Source organism: Hemicordylus capensis, chromosome 4 (genome assembly GCF_027244095.1).
Source record: "Hemicordylus capensis ecotype Gifberg chromosome 4, rHemCap1.1.pri, whole genome shotgun sequence".
Lineage (NCBI taxonomy): Eukaryota > Metazoa > Chordata > Lepidosauria > Squamata > Cordylidae > Hemicordylus > Hemicordylus capensis.
In genome coordinates this window covers 64,768,935-64,786,984 of record NC_069660.1, presented here as the reverse complement: position 1 = coordinate 64,786,984, position 18,050 = coordinate 64,768,935, and the positions used below count along the sequence as shown (strand labels likewise).

General features: G+C 44.3%; 1 protein-coding gene across 16 annotated transcripts in view; it reads left to right on the top strand.

Annotated features, from left to right (window-relative positions):
- The first annotated feature begins 1,155 nt into the window (after nucleotides 1-1,155).
- Nucleotides 1,156-18,050, top strand: part of LOC128321999 (complement decay-accelerating factor transmembrane isoform-like) — a 125,444-nt gene continuing 108,549 nt past the window's right edge. For 4 of the 16 annotated variants that reach the window (XM_053242661.1, XM_053242653.1, XM_053242659.1 and 1 more), the window contains exons 1-2: nucleotides 1,159-1,546; nucleotides 12,718-12,906. In XM_053242661.1, coding sequence (XP_053098636.1) covers nucleotides 1,474-1,546; nucleotides 12,718-12,906 — 262 coding nt within the window. In that variant the 5' untranslated portion in view covers nucleotides 1,159-1,473. Of the gene's footprint in view, nucleotides 1,547-12,717; nucleotides 12,907-16,754; nucleotides 16,880-18,050 lie in introns of those variants that run through there. The other 12 variants (XM_053242662.1, XM_053242655.1, XM_053242663.1 and 9 more) reach the window with 7 other exon arrangements.

Genomic DNA, 18,050 nt, shown 5'->3' with positions numbered 1-18,050 from the left:
TGACTGCTAAGTTTACTCAAGAGCCTTTGGTGAGGAACTTTATCAGAAGCTTTTTGGAAGCCCAAGTATACTATGTCAACTGGATCACCTTTATCCACATGACACTCTCAAAGAACTTCAAAAGCTTAGCGAGGCAAGACTTTCTCTTGCAGAAGCCATGCTGGTCCTCTTTCAACAAGACCTTCAAAAGACCTCTGCATGAAACCCAAGACTGCCACTGCAGGTCACTGTTGACAATACAGAGCCAACCCCTTCTAACTTGGCAAAGAGGCACCTTTTAACGTGGTGATTCTCTTTATTTAGAAGGGGGAGAGTAACTGGCCCTATCCACCCCCAGCACAGTACCTCCATTGACTGTTGCTGGTGTCTATCTTGTGTTTCTTTTTAGCTTGTGAGCCCTTTGGGGACAGGGATCCATCTTATTTATTTATTTATTATTTCTCTATGTAAATCACTTTGGAAACTTTAGTTGAAAAGCAGTATATAAATATGGATTGTTTCGTTGCTGGTTAGTTATGGAACTACAGAGCTAGATAGGTCTGACTCAGTATAAGGCAATTTCATGTTTATATTCACACAGTTTTTCCCTTTAATTGCCAGGCTCCTCCAGATTCTACACCTGACACTGACTGACACATACTCACCCATCCCGGATTTGGCCCTTCTCTCGGAGTTCCGCCCTCCCAGTATTCCACCCCATGGCTCTGCCAGGCGAGAGGCGTCCAGTGATTTTGCGATTAACCCTTAGGAAGTCTAGAGTCCCTTTCCCCCATCCTCGCTCTCTTCCACTGCCTCATGCAAATTGTAACTGACCTTAAAGTATTGCTTTGCTTACTTCGGTCTCTCTACAGTACCTACACAGTACGGGCACTAAATAAATTAACGTTCATTGAGAGTGTGCGTCTTTGCACAAGGTTCCTTGGTGACTGGTCCACCGACCGTTTGCCAAAACACTACCTCCACTCTCTAACGTTCCTACGGGTTAGGTAGGTATAGCTAGTTTTTTGAGCGAGAGTGTCTAGTCTTGGGTGTGGCTAGCATGAGTGGGCCTCCGAATTCCTGAAAGAGAGAAGATCCGCCTTTCTTTTTATCCTGTGTAAGCTTGCGCAACAATCGCATCTCGGCAATGAAACCACAAACATACAGTTCCTAGCTTTCAGAGTGTGATGCAGAAAAAGAGAACCACAGGAAACCAGAAGGGGAAAAAAAGATAAGGAAATGCAACACCACTGCAAACGCCCACACTTCTTTTAGCCAAAGAGTCTGACGGACAGCAATCCTAGCGTGCTTCCCTTAACAACGCCCCGAAGGGCACTGAGCGCAACTTTTCCGGATCTCTTGCTCTCCCAATCCTTTTCCCACGAAGCACGCAAAGCGATTTTCCCTTCGCGGCCCCGCCCCTTCCTTTCCATGCGGTGCCCCGTCGCTCGCGAAACTCGCTTGGAAGCATTCGTTGTTTGAAAAAGTGGCGTTATGCTGGAGTTCTCGCTGACTAGTGTTGCTCGGAGGTTCTTGGTGTTTTTTGCGCTGCTTTCTGGAATTCAGGGTGAGTACACTAGTGGGGGATAGGTGGTGCCATTCGACACAGGAGTTATTCTGTGGCTCTGATCATGCTATCCCTCAAATGTTGTTCTTTATAGGCAAGGGTTGGGTTGAGGAGGTGCTCCTCAGTCATTCCCAACGAGTGCTTAATTGTCCCGTGTATAAACAAAGCTTTGAGCTAAAATTTGTTTTCCTCTTATTATCTCTTTGTTTTCAGTCTCCTTTTTGGGGGGGGGGGTTTGTTTACAATATTTAGTGAGTGCATCCTTCCAGGATCCAGAGTCTCCAGACAAGCCTGTTAAGTTGCTTTTCATCCTGTGTATATATAATATATATACACATACATATTGTCACCTGCCCTGGAACTCTTAACACAGCATTCTCCACTGCCATCTTGTGAGCCGTATGTGGTGTTTTGTTTTTAAAATAAAATCCATCTTTTGCTGATAAAGGGATAAGCTGGAATATTCAACTAAAATTTGATTTCTCTGTTGTCAATCATTTTTTGTTCTTTCAAACTCTCTCTCTCTGTGTGTGTGTGTGTAATTACCATGCAGTTCATCAAAATGTTAGTAAGATGTGTTTAATCTAAAAATGTGTATTTTTAGTTATTAATAACTGTTATTAATAACAAGTGCTCTGGGGAAACAAGCCATCCCTATTGCTGTCAAAGCTGTTTCTACCTTGGCTTTGATCTCCTTGGCTTTGATCTTTTAGTTATTAATACCTTGGCTTTGATCTTTTAGTTATTAATAACTGTTATTAATAACAAGGGCTCTGGGGAAACAAGCCATCCCTATTGCTGTCAAAGCTGTTTCTACCTTGGCTTTGATCTTCTCCAAGATTTCTTGTCCTTGCTTTTAGTTGATGTACAGTGACTTACCCTCTCCTATGCACACATATAGGACTTATCCAGTCCTATGCACACTGGAGACATGAACACACAAAATCCTTTATCAAATATTCAATTCAATTTATTGCGGCCATAGGCCATACAGAAAACATACAAAATAAGAAAGATTAAAAACAAAACATACCAACAATAGCATAGTACATAGTAGTAAACAGTGGCTCCTAAAATTTGGATCTTAAGCAGGATCTTAATCTAATAGCAACATAGAAGAATTTAGCCACCACCTTAGTAATCTTATCATCTCGGTCCTCGAGACAGAAATTCAGATAAAAGGGGTCAGCTCTTCCTGGGAGATGCTCTAATAGGGGGAATATGAACTCTTTCCTGGTGTCAGAGTACAGGGAACAATAAAGCAGCACGTGCAGAACTGTTTCAGGGAGGCCTGCACCACAGGGGCATAGGCCATAATCTGACGATCCATTGTTAAATCTTTTTTCCAGAAGGGCTGAAGGCAAAACATTCATGCGAGCCCTAGTGAAAGCTATCCTAAACTTTGGGAAGTGTAGGAGAGCTAAATATTTAGCACCGCTATTTCCCAAAGGGGGCATGATACCAAAAAATAAGGGGGAACAGATCCTATTTCCCCTAGAAACTAGATTCTGGTGCTCAATGTCATGAAGGCGTTGTATGAGTGTAACCTTCGCCTTCTCATTTCCCATGAGTAGGATTTCAGAGGGAAATAAACCCATTTGCATTATTTTGTTGTTAACACATGACAGCCAAGGACTGGGAAAGGAGTCTCTCCATAGATACAGAAAATAGGAGGGTTCTGAATATCCAAGCAGAGTTTGATCCATCTGGTAAAAGTAAGTTCCTATGCTTTAGAGAGAATAGTAAAAAGTCCAGATTCCAAACATAATGCAGAGTAGGAAACACACCTGGGTACCCCAAAGATAGCCCTAAGAAATAGTGACTGAACCGTTTCGATCTCTGGTGTTATTCCCTGGATCCAAAGTGGGACACCATAGAGTAACTGGGCTACAATCTTTGCTCGGAAAACTTGGAGGGCCATAGGCCCATACTGGCCTCCTTTAGAATAGTAAAATCGCAAAAAAGTGTTAAGGGTTTTACGGGCAATAGAGATAGAATACAATCTTTGGGATTTCCAGTTTAGATTATGTTGGAAATGTATACCAAGATATTTAAATTTGTAAACCTGCTCGATATTTTCCTTATTTATCGCCCACTTGTAAAGTTTCCTAGCTTTAGTAAAGACCAGGACCTTAGATTTCTCGAAGTTAATAGATAAATTGTTATCGTTGCAGTATTGGGCAAAAGCTGTCAGCAATCTAAGCAGACCAAGTCGAGTCTGGGACAATAGCACCGCATCATCCGCGTACAGCAACACTGGCACACGAATGTCAGCCAATTTTGGGGCGTGTGAATCTATCTTTTCTAGGCACTGCGCTAAATCATTGATAAAAAGATTAAACAAGGTAGGGGCCAGAACACAACCCTGCCTGACCCCGCAAGTGACGGAAATTGGATCAGTTAATGCCCCATTAGGAGCATATCTGACTTGGATAGAGGAATCAACATGAAGCTGCATAATCAAAAACAACAGTCTTTTGTCCATTGAGGACTTCCCAAGCTTAGACCATAATAATTCCCTAGAAATAAGGTCAAAAGCAGCTTTTAAATCCATGAAAGCTGCAAAAAGTCAACCCTTGGGAGCACTAGAATATTTACATGCAAGATGGTTCAAAATCATGCAGTGGTCAAGTGTGGAACGACTAGCTCTGAAGCCTGCCTGTTCGATCCCTAGGATCTGCTGGTCAGAAATCCATGTTTCAAGTTTGGATAACAGGTAGAGGGCATATACTTTGCCCACTACCGAAAGCAGGCTAATGGGTCTGTAGTTGAATGGGTCAAGGTGAGAACCCCGTTTAAAGATCGGAACCACTATTGCTATTCTCCACTTAGCAGGGAAGATACCGGTACTGTTTATTGAAGTAAACAGATTAGCTAAAACGGGGGCCCACCATTCCACATTGGCTAGCAAAACCTCAGGAAGAATAGCGTCAGGACCTGGGGCTTTACCAGTTTTGAGACGGTTAAGCAAATCTACTATTTTATCTGACCCAACCGGAGGCCATAAAGGTAACACCTCAAATGGAGGTGACGCAGAAAGCTGCGTGGGTTGAGCATCATTATAAAGAGCATAAAAGTGGGATTCCCATGTTTTAGCTGGAATCCTGCACAACATATTGGGATGATTTGTCACCGAAACAATTTTCCAAAAAGCACGACTGTCTTTTTGGTTTGTAGCCAATATTAACTTACCCCAGGTATTTTTTAATGCCTGAGTCTTGGCAGATCTAAGGCTCCTTTTGTAGGCCTTCTTTATCAAAAAAATATGTTGGTGGAAGATTGTGATCTGAACTCGATCTATAACCTCTATATATGCCTTTCAACTGATCACGCAGCCTCCTGCAATGCGGGTCATACCAGTTATTAGGTCGTTTCCCATTATGCACACAAGAAGGGTGTGGGTAGCTAGAGGGCGAAATCTTTTGAGTCAACATACCTTCTAGGTCCTCATATGCAATAATTGCTTGTGGACCCGGTTGATCTAGTACAATTAAGTTATACAAATTACTTCCCTCAGGGGAATCATATAAGGTATTCAGTTCATTTTCAACTTTCTTTGACCACTTGATTTTACAGCCCAACTTAGCTGATCTTTGCTCATACAGACAAGGGAAAGGGGTATCCCCCCTCACCCTTTATCAAATAATATTTAACTAGCTGAACCCTCACGGAGCTTCTGTGCGATAGTTTACTTACTTTTTGGAATATGTTGTGAGAATTTGGTTGGTTGTTCAGTTGTTTCTTTATTTTCCAATGTGTCTTCATTGTCTTTTTGCAGTTTTTTCTGTGCATCAGTGCACTTTGTTTTTGATGGTTGGAGTGGTGGTGGTGGTGGTGTTTCAAGTATTCCAGTGTCTCGCCTGCCATCCCCCTGCCTTCCGCCCCAGTGTCTCGCCTGCCATCTTCCTCACCTCTTTCCCTAGTGTTGTCTCTAAAAGCCCCCAGGTTTTTTTGTTTGTTTCTTTGAATGTTTTTGTGAAATCTTTCCCCTCCCTACCTCTTACCCCAGTGTTTGTCTTAGAAGTCCTTCAGGTGTTTTGTTTTTGTTTTTAGTGTTGAGTGTGGCTACTGTTGGACCTATGTTTTTCCAGTCAATACTTGTAGGGGGAGTAGGGGGGAATCTGGTGTTTGTTTCTCCTCACAGTCTGGCTTTCCGTAGCTCCCCCCCGCCCGCAGCCCTTCAGTTTTCTCCCCTGCCACTTATTCTGCCCTCTTTTTTTTTTTTTAAACTATACCATGGTCCCCCTGCAATCTTTGGCCTCCCGGCCATGCCCACCGATGCCGCCTCTTGTCTGCTTGGCCGCCAGCCAGGCCCGCCACCGCCGCCTGGCTCCACGGCCTCCGGGCTCGCCTGCTCCCTCTGGCTTCCTTGGCCATGCCTGCGCCGCCACCAGCCACCGCCGCTTGCCCCCGCGGCCAGGCCCGCCTGCTGCTTGTCTCCCCGGCCATGGCCGCTGCCGCCTCTGGTGGTCTCCTGGGTGTGCCGCCCGGCGCCCAGCCAATCAGATGGCTTGCCGGGATGCACATTCTAAAGGCACAACCAGGATAGATAGATAGATAGATAGATAGATAGATAGATAGATAGATAGATAAAAAAGTTACATTGAATAATATTAGAGTCGACTGCTGAAATAACCATTCAGCATTGACAGCTATTTCAAATGCAATGGGCAGAATGATCCAAGCTAAAGTTAGTCACATGACTAAGTACCATTAAAAGCAATTGAATGGGGCAAGCTGGAGTCTTGAGAGTAAATCCATTAATGGGATTTACTTCTGAGTAAACATGCCTAGGATTGCAAGTAATTAGTAGTTGAATTCCCATTGAGTTCTATTAACTTTTAACTCTTAACTCTATTTAACTAACTCAAATTAACTTTTGCTGGCTGGCTTGTGCACCTTAAAAAAATTTCAGCTTCTACCACAGGATCAGTTCTAAAATTGAAAATCTTCTTGCTGAGGAACAAGCGGGCTTCAGGGAAGGGCGCTCCACTATCGATCAGTGCCTAGTTCTACAGCACCTTATCAGGAAACACTCCTCCTGCAGGGTGACCTCTCTTTATGCCTCCTTCATTGATCTCAAGGCAGCATTCGATTCCATCTTACATGTCAAATTATGGGAGAAGTTGGAAGCCTCCTCCATTGATCAGCGCCTGCTATACCTTCTTTGCACCCCATATATCGACACATCACTCAAGGTGAGATGTAGCCCACAAGGCCACCTCACAAGAGCTGTTGCAATCCAGAAGGGTGTCAAACAAGGATGCATTTTGGCCCCCACTCCTCTTCAATTTCTACATTAACTCTATGGTGGGCCAGCTCAGCAACCCAGATTTCCACCCTCCAAAGCTTGCTGGGAGACACATTGCCATCCTGTTATATGCAGATGATGCAGCCATCAACTCAAGGATCCCCATTGGCCTTAGAAGAGCAAGCACTGCAGGCCCTGATGCTGCACTGCAGGGAGGACTGCCTGGAAATCAACTATCACAAAACAAATTATGGCCTTCGCCAGGAGGCGCAAAATCCATTCTTGGTGGATTGAGGGGCATAAGATTGAGCAAGTTGCACATTTCAAATACTTGGGGGTAGTTTTTCATTCTGGTGGCTCTTGGAAAGCTCATGGAGAACACATGGCTTTAAATGCCCAGGGAAGCTCCTCTGCCATTTCAAATTCCTGCAGACGAGAGGAGGCCATTATGTACTCTTGAACTGTTCACAGCCAAGTTGCTAGCTCAGCTTCTCTATGGTGCTCATTGGGCCCCTTCTCCAACATTGCAACTCTCGAACATGTACAATCTAAATTCCTGCGGGCAGCGCTCCAAGTATCGAGATGTGTCTCCAGTGCCACTCTGCGCCTGGAGACAGGCCTGATCAAGCTGGAGGCTAGGGTGTGGGCAGCCATTCTCTGTTATTGGCTCAGACTAGCCTTTTGCCCAATTGTTCTTGCCCCGCTAACCCTACATGATGATTACCAATCTATCAGGATTCAGACAATTGAGACAAAAATAGCTACTCTGGGTCTTCCCCCCTTGACCTTGCTCAGCATAGGCTACGATCAGGCAAAAGCAACCATCAAGCAGCGCATTATAGACATTGAGCGCCAAACTGATCTCAGCAGTGTCCCAAAATTTTATATCACTGACGGGCTTAGATATTCTGCTTCTCCAGCAGCATACCTCACCCAGCTGGAGGTTCCAAAGCACAGAAGGGTCTTCACTTTGGCTCACTGTCATGGCCTCCCTTCAGCAGTGCTAGAAGGCCATTATAGAAGGACCCCATTTGCAGAGCGACTATGCCCCTGTGGCCTAGGGCAGATCGAAACTACTGAGCATGTTCTCCTCTACTGCTTGTTCTATAGAGACATTTGCGCCTCCCTCATCCTTCCATTGCTAAGCAAGTACCCAGGTTGTCCAAGCCAATTCTACAGCTCTTTGCTACTCTCTGACTCTAAGCTTGCCATCACATATAGCGTCGCCAGGTACTGTGCAGTTGCAATCAGTATTCGTTGGAGGATGACATGCAGCGAGTCCTATCAGCCTTAATTTGACTCTTAGTGACTCTGGGCAGGCCCTGCAATTGCTCACGTGCCTCCCTTTAATCTGGCTGTTTTCTAGTTTTATCACTCAGGCTTTTATATATTTCTGTCTTCTCATGTCCTTTAACTTTATTACATCCATTTTAATGCCTGCCCCCTTTTATGCCTTTCATGCATTTTTATGACTTTTACTATTTCTCTGGCTTTTAGGCCCTCATGTTTTTGGTGTACTATCTATTATTTTTAGTCCTTTTAGTATTAATATGTACCATTTTATATGTAATCGCTTTTTATCTACTCTCACTTTTAACATGTAATCACCCTTATACTTTATGCTGGTCTGTGACCATAATAAAGATTGAGTTCAAAAATTAAAATTTAAAAATCCTTTGATTTTGAACTAAATAATCAATGTTTTACATCAGTTTGTATGGACTGACTTTAAAGTATAGAAATTGAATAAATATATAAATAAAAGTAAATAAAATGTTTGGAAGCCAGTTCAGAAGTATGGGGAAGAAATGTGCAAAAAAATCTTTGAATCTGTAGTCCAGATGTTGCACTACAACTCCCATCATCCCCAGCCACAATGATCTTGAAGCAAGTCTTTCTTGAGCATAGTTCTGGTTTCTAGAATGAGAGGTGCTGGGCCCCAATAACTACTGGATGTCATGACCTCTGAAAATGGACAGGTCTGCTGTCCTTCCTCCAACACTAGGTGGTCAGTAATGAAAAGGCATTCTGTGCATGCTCAAAAGTAGTCTTATTTCATATACCCAATGGAGGTCTGACTGTCTTGGCTCAAAATCAAAACATCCCTTAGTTTCCAGAGTAAATTCTACACAGGTTAGTTAGCATCAGATCTTGGCCAAGCCCTGAGACAGATTGTAGTGAGGAAAGTCTGTTTGGCTGAGAACCGAAGGTGTTCAGTATGGCCAAGGACAGGCCAGGATCAGATATCACACCAAACAGACAAGGAGTAGAGGGCCAGAGGCAGGAGGTGTGCTGAAGCTCGGCTCTTGGTCAAATGCTGGGAGAGGAAGAGACGCAAGATTACTTGCTGCAACCAATTGGTCGGATTTAGTTATTTAGCACACTGTCAAATAAATCATGGAGATGATTTGACAAATCTTAAGATGGTTAACAAAAATCAACAATTATTTTTTTTAAAAGAACACCACAATTATAATGATTAAAACAGTTAAAACCCATTAAAACCATTTAAAATTTAACTAAAAGCCTGGTTAAATAGGTGTGTTTTCAGAGCCTTCTTGAAAGCTGTCAGCAATATAGTACCTCTTTACTCCAACCGGGAATGCATTCCAGAGGCCAGGGGTGGCTGACTCCGAGCTGGCACCAGATGAGCCTGTGACAACTGCAGACGGGCCTCCCCAGATGATCTTAATAAGCTCATGAAGAAGAAGGCAATGTCTTAAAACCCCCAGGCCTAAGCCATTTTGGGCTTTATTGATAATTATCAACACTTTCTCTTTCCCCTGGAAACATATTGGCAGCTAGTGTAATGCTTTTAAAACAGAAGTCATGTGGTCTCTCTGAGTTACTCCGGAGATCAAACTGGCTGCCAAACGTTTCACTAACGGAAGTTTCCAGACTAGATAAAAAGGCAACTCTCTGGAGAGCACATTGCAGTAGTCGAGCCTGGAGGTTTCACTACACCAATATACGCCATTGTCTTAAGGGTGTTCTCTTCCAGAAACAGATGCATCTGACATATCAGCCAAACCTGATAAAAAGTACTCCAGGGTGTTTTCCAGACTCCAAGATGTGCAGTGGTTAATGCCTTGCAGACTGTGATGGAATAGTGCAATGGTTTCAAAACAAGGGTAAAGGGTTGTTTAATGCTTCATTGTAAGCTGGTGGCCATTCATACTTTCTGTCCACTGAAATGTATTTTCCAGGCAGGAGTGCTCATATTCTCGTTGAAATGCATTTATCTGCTCCTCCTCTTGCTCCATTTGGGCCAATGGAGTTGTGAGCCAAAAGGAATCCTGTGGCAAGCCTGGCAAGGGGCGGGGTGGGGGGGGGAGAGGAACTGGTGTGCCCGGGTGGGCGATCTCTTCTATGGTGGTGGTGGCCAGCAGCCCCTCAGCTCCCCTGCAGCAGCCTCCGCCACTCCTCCTCAGTCGGTGCCCCAGACAGAGCCTTGCTAATGCCAGGGAGCCTTGCGGCTGTCATGGGGCGCCCTTCTCCTCCTTGGCATTGCCCTTGCTGCTTCCCTCCTGCAGGGCCCTCTCTTGAGGAGGGAAGATGGCGAAGGCGGTGCGTCTCCAGAGAAATAAATAAATAGGAGGGAAGGGGAAGAGGCGAGGCGAGCGTTCCTCCGGTGAGGGATTGCTATGGGATTGCACAGAAGTAAATGAATCATGATTCAGTTCAATGGGCTTCCTTTTAAGTAAGTGATTGTTCTCTCTCTCCCTGCCCTTTGCCTTGTAGTATTTATTTATTTAACATATTTGTATATACCACCCAAAATGCAAGTCTCTGGGTGGTTTACAACAAAATAATAAAAATAACAAATAAAAAGGTTAAAACTTTACAACAATTCAGAATTCAAAATGTTAAAACTATTAAAAACCATTGAACCTTTAAAACAGTATCTAATTAAAAGCTTCGGTGAACAAATGTGTCTTGACTGCCTTTTTAAAAGTTGTAAGGGATGGGGAGGCTGTTAAGCAAGTGGGATTGCACAGAAGTAAATGATTTAGTTCAATGGGCTTCTTCTTCAGTAAAAAGTGTACGAGAAAGGGTTGAACAAATGTGTCTTGACTGCTTTTTTAAAAGTTGTAAGAGATGGGGAGGCTATTAAGCAAATGGTATTGCACAGAAGTAAATGATTTAGTTCAATGGGCTTCTTCTTCAGTAAAAAGTGTACGAGAAAGGGTTGGATTCAGAAATCTGCTCAGTTGCTCTCCCCTCTCCTGTGTTGACAAGCTCAAGTTATGTTGGAAGCAAGCGGAGGAGGAGGGAGATCGGTGGTTTGGGATCTGTGCGGAGGAAAGGAGGGGGAAGCTGAGATTTCTCCCTATCTGTTTCTCTCCGCACGGCAGAGGAAGCAAGAACTGTCCATACTTCAAAAAGCTACAGTGCATAAAATGCGGGGAAAGGCTCCCTTCAATGGCAAAATACAGCTACTTGCCTGCAGCACATTTATAATGTAGGGCAAAAACACATCATTACAATTTTGAACTAAGGCATAGGAAATGTGAACAGCACCTTGCTGTCAACGCAGCAACACCGATGTGGAAACACAGGCAATCCGGAGGGGCACTTCGAGGATATGCTGCGGTGTGTAATCTGGAAAACGCCCTGGACACTGCCTCAATCTGAAATACCAGAAAGAGGTTTGAGTCTATAAAATGGATGCTCAACTCAAATGCCTCGGTGGGCAGAAACCAACTGTGAGACTTGGCATACGGGGGCAGAAGTCAATTTTAAAACAATTTTTTAAAACAAAACAAAACAATAATTTACAATTTAAAACAATATTTTTTATTTTTTTAAATTAGCCACATTTTAGATAGTGTACCACCTAGAGACTTGCATGTAGGATGGTATAGAAAAGTGCTAGCTAAATAAATAAATAATTTCAAATTTTAATTGGCATTTTTAATAACTAGGGGAGGGTGGGCCTGTGTAAGCTGGTCCTGGCGAGCTGGCTGGGGGAAAAGGCAGGAGGAGCAGTGGTGATGGGACAGGGCTGTGGGACCGGGGGCATGGGCACTTCTGCCGCACTCTGCCAACCACCTTGCTTCTGAGCCCCTCTGCTGCCGTCAGGGCCAGGAACTGGCCTTGGCAAGCAGGAAGTTGCTAATGAGTACCTTTGTCTTGTTTGGATTCAGCTTCAATTTGTTTTCCCTCATCCAGCCCATTACCACCTGCAGGCAGGTATTGGAGGACCTTATGCTATTTCCTGATGAAGTTGTTATGAAGAAATAAATTTGGGTGTCATCTGCATATTAATAGCACCATGCACCAAAGCTCCTGATAATCTCCTGAGCCGTTTCATGTAGATGGTAAAAAAAACATTGGTGACAGAATGTTCTGTAGGACTCCACACAAAAGCTCTTTTCCCAGACAATCCCAGCTCCTCCAGACAATCCAGGAGGATACCATGATCAATGGTATGGAAAGCTGCTGCGGGATCCAAAAGTACCAACACAGTCATACTCTCTCTGTCAATTCCTAACTGAAGATCATCAGATCAGCTTAGAGGCAGTGGTTTTATAGGAACTGATGCCTGCTTATTGGAGTTAGGATCAACTGATCACTTTCAAGCAGCGGTAATACAGGGGAGAAGATGGTAGAGACTGATGGACGTTTTGGGTTGACACTTGGCTAAGGATAAGGATAAGGACTTGTCCCACAGAGTTGGTGTGTGGATGAATGAGATACTAGTTAGAGAACTTTCAATACTAAAAGTGTTTTATTAATAATAGTCATTGCAATATCCTGCTAAAGTTGAATATAGCATTTCCCATTGCTTTCACTGAAGTTCAGTTTCATGTGATTATGATGTGTTTTGCTGCTGATGTTAAATGAAAATTCATAAAATGAATATTTAGGGGGGGAAACCAGCAACGTTCAGTGATTAAAGTCTATATTTTCTTCATAGGTGATTGTGGAGCACCACCAAAACTCATAAACGCCATCCCTAAAGTTGACATTCATGGGAAAAGCTTCCCTCCTGGTACAACAGTAATCTACAAGTGTCTGGATAATTTTTATAATATCCATGCAAAATCAGATGTTGTAACGTGTCTTGCAGAGTCAAAGTGGACAAACATAGAAGAGTTTTGTGAACGTAAGTTATTATATTTTGCTGTGCCCATTCTTGTCATATCACCTTTTGTTAATTAAAAAAAATGTTTTCTACTTGTTAGATGTATTCAGGGATTGGGTCCCCAGATATTATTGGATTACAATGTGCATCATCCTCTGCCACAATGGAAGGTTATTTTGGCTGGGGGTGATGGAGTTGTAGTCCAACAATGTCTGGAGACCCAATCCCAGGCCTAATAAATGATAAGTTTCAAGTTCAGTGATGGTATGCAATTTACTCCTATTTGTAACTTCAAGATAATATTGTTTTCTAAGAAGAGTCTTGACTGTTCCCTAATAAACTGAAAAATTCCCCAAACACTGAGGACCTATTGATGAAAAATAAGATGAGACAATTAGCTAGAAATGATGTTGTGAATGAGTGCCAACAAAAGGAAATCTAAGGACATATGTCTATTCAAGGCTTATTGGCTGCTTCCACCCATTCCACTAGCACATCTATTGTGATCATCAGTGGAACATGGTGGAGTGAATTTTGTGGGTTGCTACAGGATAATGCCAGTGATCTCATTAGTGAGGAGACAACCTTGTTCCCATCACCATACATATTGTGTACTTTAAAACAATTTAAAGTATGGGTTATTGAAGCTGGTGTGCCTGACTCCTGTTCTGACAATAAACAGCCCATTTCCCCTACAAAACAGATTCTGATCAGTGAGGATATCTTGGATTTCCACATTGTTTTCTGATAAGGAAGTTGCCCTTCTCTCTTTGATGGGAGAAGGAATGCTGCTATTTTGGGCTGCTATTTTGGTCTTGTGTATTTTAATAATTATTTTGCTATTATATTAATCTCAGAATTAATATTTTCTAAGGCTTACGGAAACAAAGGACATGTTAGGGAGAGCAGACTGGTGGACTATAACAAAGGGTGTGTGTTTGGGAAGTATTCTATGTATGCATGTGATTGGGTCATAATCTGAGCATACACTGTTAGGAAGTGCTGCTGTGCCAGGTGTCGTCTTATGACTAGCTTGCAGGTAGAAGTTAGCATGAGGTTCTTCCCCATACCTGGTTAGCCACATTACTCTCTCAGGGATGTCCCACTAAACTACGGTCATTCTGTGATGTCGGGTAGTATGCAACACAATGAGATCAGGCCATAAGAAGAAATGCTTTCTGATTCAGTAGTTTCCAGACTATGTACAAAGGCAGCCCCATGTAGAGTGCATTAGAGAGTCAAGCCTGGAGGTTACCAGCATATGTACCACTGTTTTAAGGCCATTCACCTCTAGAAATGGACGTAGCTGACACATCAGCCAAAGCTGGTAAAAAGCGCTCCTGGCCACTTCCTCAACCTGAAAAACCAGGGAGAGCTTTATGTCCAGGAGCACTCCCAAGCTACATACCTGATCTTTCAGGGGGAGTGTAATCCCATTCAGAACAGGCAGATCAAAAACATCTCTCAAGTTCCGACCACCCACAGTCAATACCTCCGTCTTATTTGGATTGAATTTCAGTTTATTATCCCTCATCCAGCCCATTACCATCTCCAGGCAGACATTTAGGGAAAATATGCCATTTCCTGATGAGGTCGACATGGAGAAGTATATCTGGGTGCCATCAGCATATTGATAACACCCAGCACCAAACCTCTTGATGATCTCTCCCAGTGGTTTCATGTAGATGTTAAAGAGCATTGGAGACAGTATGGAGCCTTGTGGAACTCCACACTTTAGTTCTCGCTTTGCAGAACAACAGTCTGAGTGACACCATCTGGAATCTACCAGAGAGGTAGGAATGGAACCACTGTAAAACAGTGCCAGCCAATCCTACCTCCCTCAGGTGGTCCAGCAGGATACTGTGGTCAATGATATCGAAAGCTGCAGAGAGATCCAAAAGGATCAGCAGAGTCACACTCCCTCTGTCAGTAGGTAGTTGGAGATCATCCATCAGGCCAACCAAGGCAGTCTCCACCCCATAGCCCACACAAAAGCCAGTTTAAAATGGTCTAGACACTCTGCATCATCCAAAACTGCTTGGAGCTGAGAGACTACCACCCACTCAATCACCCTGCCCAACCATAGAAGATTAGAAATAGGTCTGTAATTAGCTAACTCTGAGGGATCCAGTGCAGCTTTCTTCAAAAAATGTCTAATAGCCTCCTTAAGACAAGGAGGCATCCTGCCAGATGGTCTGGATTCTATAGCTAGAACATTTGGTTCCCGGTTCTGTAGCTGCCACACACTGCTTGGATATTTCCATGTTAATTATAGTCATGGCCTGTTTTTCATCAACCTGCGCTGTGCTGGTTCTCTTTTCTCCTACATGCTCCTCTTGTTTGGATGCAGCACTGGAATTTGTTCAGTTGTGCTTCTATTCCTTGCAAGTGTGTCCAGTGCCAGCAACAGGTTGCTAGGGATCATGGGGCAAAGTCCTGCACTGGGCTCCCCATGCCACAATGCACATCATGCTTCCCCAACTTACCAATGGTAGCGGTAGGCAGAAGGCTTCTCCCACGCTCCCTCTTGGCTTTGGCAACAGGAGCTCCTCCTCATCTCACCTGCAGATGATGAGGAAGAGGCACTACCACCACATCATGCCTCCATTTGTTAATGTGAATAGACAGTGTGAAAGAGGCGGATGAGGAGCTGCTGCTGCTGCCACCACCATGAAATCCCTTAGTGGCATCTCTTTCTCCTTCCACCTGTCCTGCCATGTTCTGGTCTCCAGCAAGACAACATAAAACAAGGCTATTCTGCAGGACCTAGAGACTTCTGAGAGAGCTAGCTAGCTATTTGTGTGTGTGTGTGTGTGCGCGTGTGCGCGTGCGTGCGTGTGTGTGTGTTTACCGCCTAGTATAAAAATATCTAGGTGGTGTATAGAATTGAAAACATAACACATTTAATATTCATAAAAATAAAACCATAATCGATAAAAACACATTAATAACACATTAAAATTGTCAAAAATTGAGTCTCAGTTGAAGGCTTGGGGAAACAGGTACGTCTTCAGGGTCTTTCTAAAAGCAAACAGAGAAGCAGGTGCTCTTAGTTCAGCAGGGGCAAAGCCCCGGGGCAGCCACGGAAAAGGCCTGGTCCCAAGTCGCCACCAAATGAGTTTGGAGCAACTGTAACTGGATCTCTCCAGATCATCTTAATAAGCGACAGGGTTCACAACAGAGAAAGCACTCTCTTAAATACCCTGGACCTAAGCCTTTAAAGGCTTTATAGGTAATAACTAGCACTTTGTATTTCATTTGGAAACATATCGGCAACTAGTGCAGTTCTTCTAGAATTGGTGTTATAAGGTCCCTTCGGGTAAACCCAAAGACCAGTGTGGCTGCCACATTCTGTATCAATTGTAGTTTCCAAACTACGTACAAAGGCAGCCCCATGTAGAGTGCATTACAGTAATCAAGCCTAGAGGTTACCAGCATATGTACCACCATTTTAAGGTCACTAGTCTCCAAGATGGATGTATCTGGCGTATCAGCCAAAGCTGATAAAAAGCAATCCTGGCCACAGCCTGATCTTGAGAGACCAAGGGGAGTTTGGGATCCAGGAGCACTACCAGACTATGACCCTGGTCTTTTAGAGGGAGTGTAATTCCCTCCAGAACAGGCAGATCTGAACCATCTCTTGGATCCCGACCCCCTACAGACAGTACTTCCATCTGGTTTGGATTCAACTTCAGACTGTTATCCCTCATCCAGCCCAATATCGCCTCCAGGCAGGCATTTAGGGGGGCCATGCCATTTCCTGAAAAGTTGGTATAAAAAAATAATCCAACAGAGTCCCAGCTACAACTGAACCCTTTTATATCACATGGCCCTGACTACCTACCTCAGGCTCCACCCTTCTGTTGCAGACTGTAGATCCCTAAGAGGCCAATCTCTGGGTCTGGAGCTGATCCCTCCACCTTCTCTCTGCCATTTCTCACCTGATGTGTTCCCTGTGTTGGTGAGAGGGCAACTGAAGAGCAACCAGTTCCTGGTATGTCCGGGTCTGACCTTTCTGGTTGGTCCAGCTCAGAGTGGACCTTCTCTGGGGGTCTGGGTTCAAGTTTTTGGGTCTCAATTCATCCCCACTACTGGGATCTGGGTACTGTATCTCAGCAGCTGGTGTTGCTGATGGGTTTGTGCCTGAGTCCTCTTCCTGGAATCTAAGACCTAGCTGTTTCTTGAGGTACAGGCCATGATGCCACTCTCCATTAGCCAATGGGCTTTCTTTCAAGGCCACTGCAAGGAGGAGACTCGCCTGGCAGCTCCTAAGGAGAGCTGGTCTTGTGGTAGCACGCATGATTTGTCCCTTTAGCTAAGCAGGGTCCATCATGGTTGCATATGAATGGGAGACTAGAAGTGTGAGCACTGTAAGGTATTCCCCTTAGGTGATGGAGCCGCTCTAGGAAGAGCAGAAGGTTTCAAGTTCCCTCCCTGGCATCTCCAGGATAGGGCTGAGAGAGATTCCTGCCGGCAACCTTGGAGAAGCTGCTGCCAGTCTGTGAAGACAATACTGAGCTAGATGGACCAGTGGTCTGACTCAGTATATGGCAGCTTCCTATGTTCTCCCACTTTCTCCACTGACCAATGTACTCTGTCCCAAAGAAGAGGACTCATAGGCCTGTGGGGAAGGTAGGAGGTGAAGCTTCCATGTGTGTCTTTTGTGTCATGACCCCTGCCTTGAGAGGTGGCTAAGAGTCCAACCCTGAGGAGTGGGAAATGGTCAGGCAAGAAAAGCCAGTTTCCAGACTTAGCCCCAGATCCTGACGCTAGGCTGGAGCCTGGGCCTACCAACCAGGAGATCCCAGAGCCAGAAACCCCCAAACTGGAGACTCCAGAGTCAGTATTCACTGAGTCTGAGCCCAAGCCAGTCTCTTGTATCCCAGTATCTTTTGCTCCCTGAAACAGCTGTGCCAACAGCACCAGGAGGAACATGATGGAGCGGAGGAGGAGTGCTAGAGGTCAGAGGGTGGCCCATTTAAATCTCTCTGCTCTTCAGGAATCTCTGGGAGGGCCAGTCTGAACCTGGAGGTATTTAAAGACCTCATTCCACCTCTGGTCCTTGTTAGAGCAAGCTGTTCATTTAGAACTGTCTTACCTGGCCTTATGCACCTTGAGGATTCCTGCTGCAAGATGAGATACAACAGCCAACAGACTCACATGGC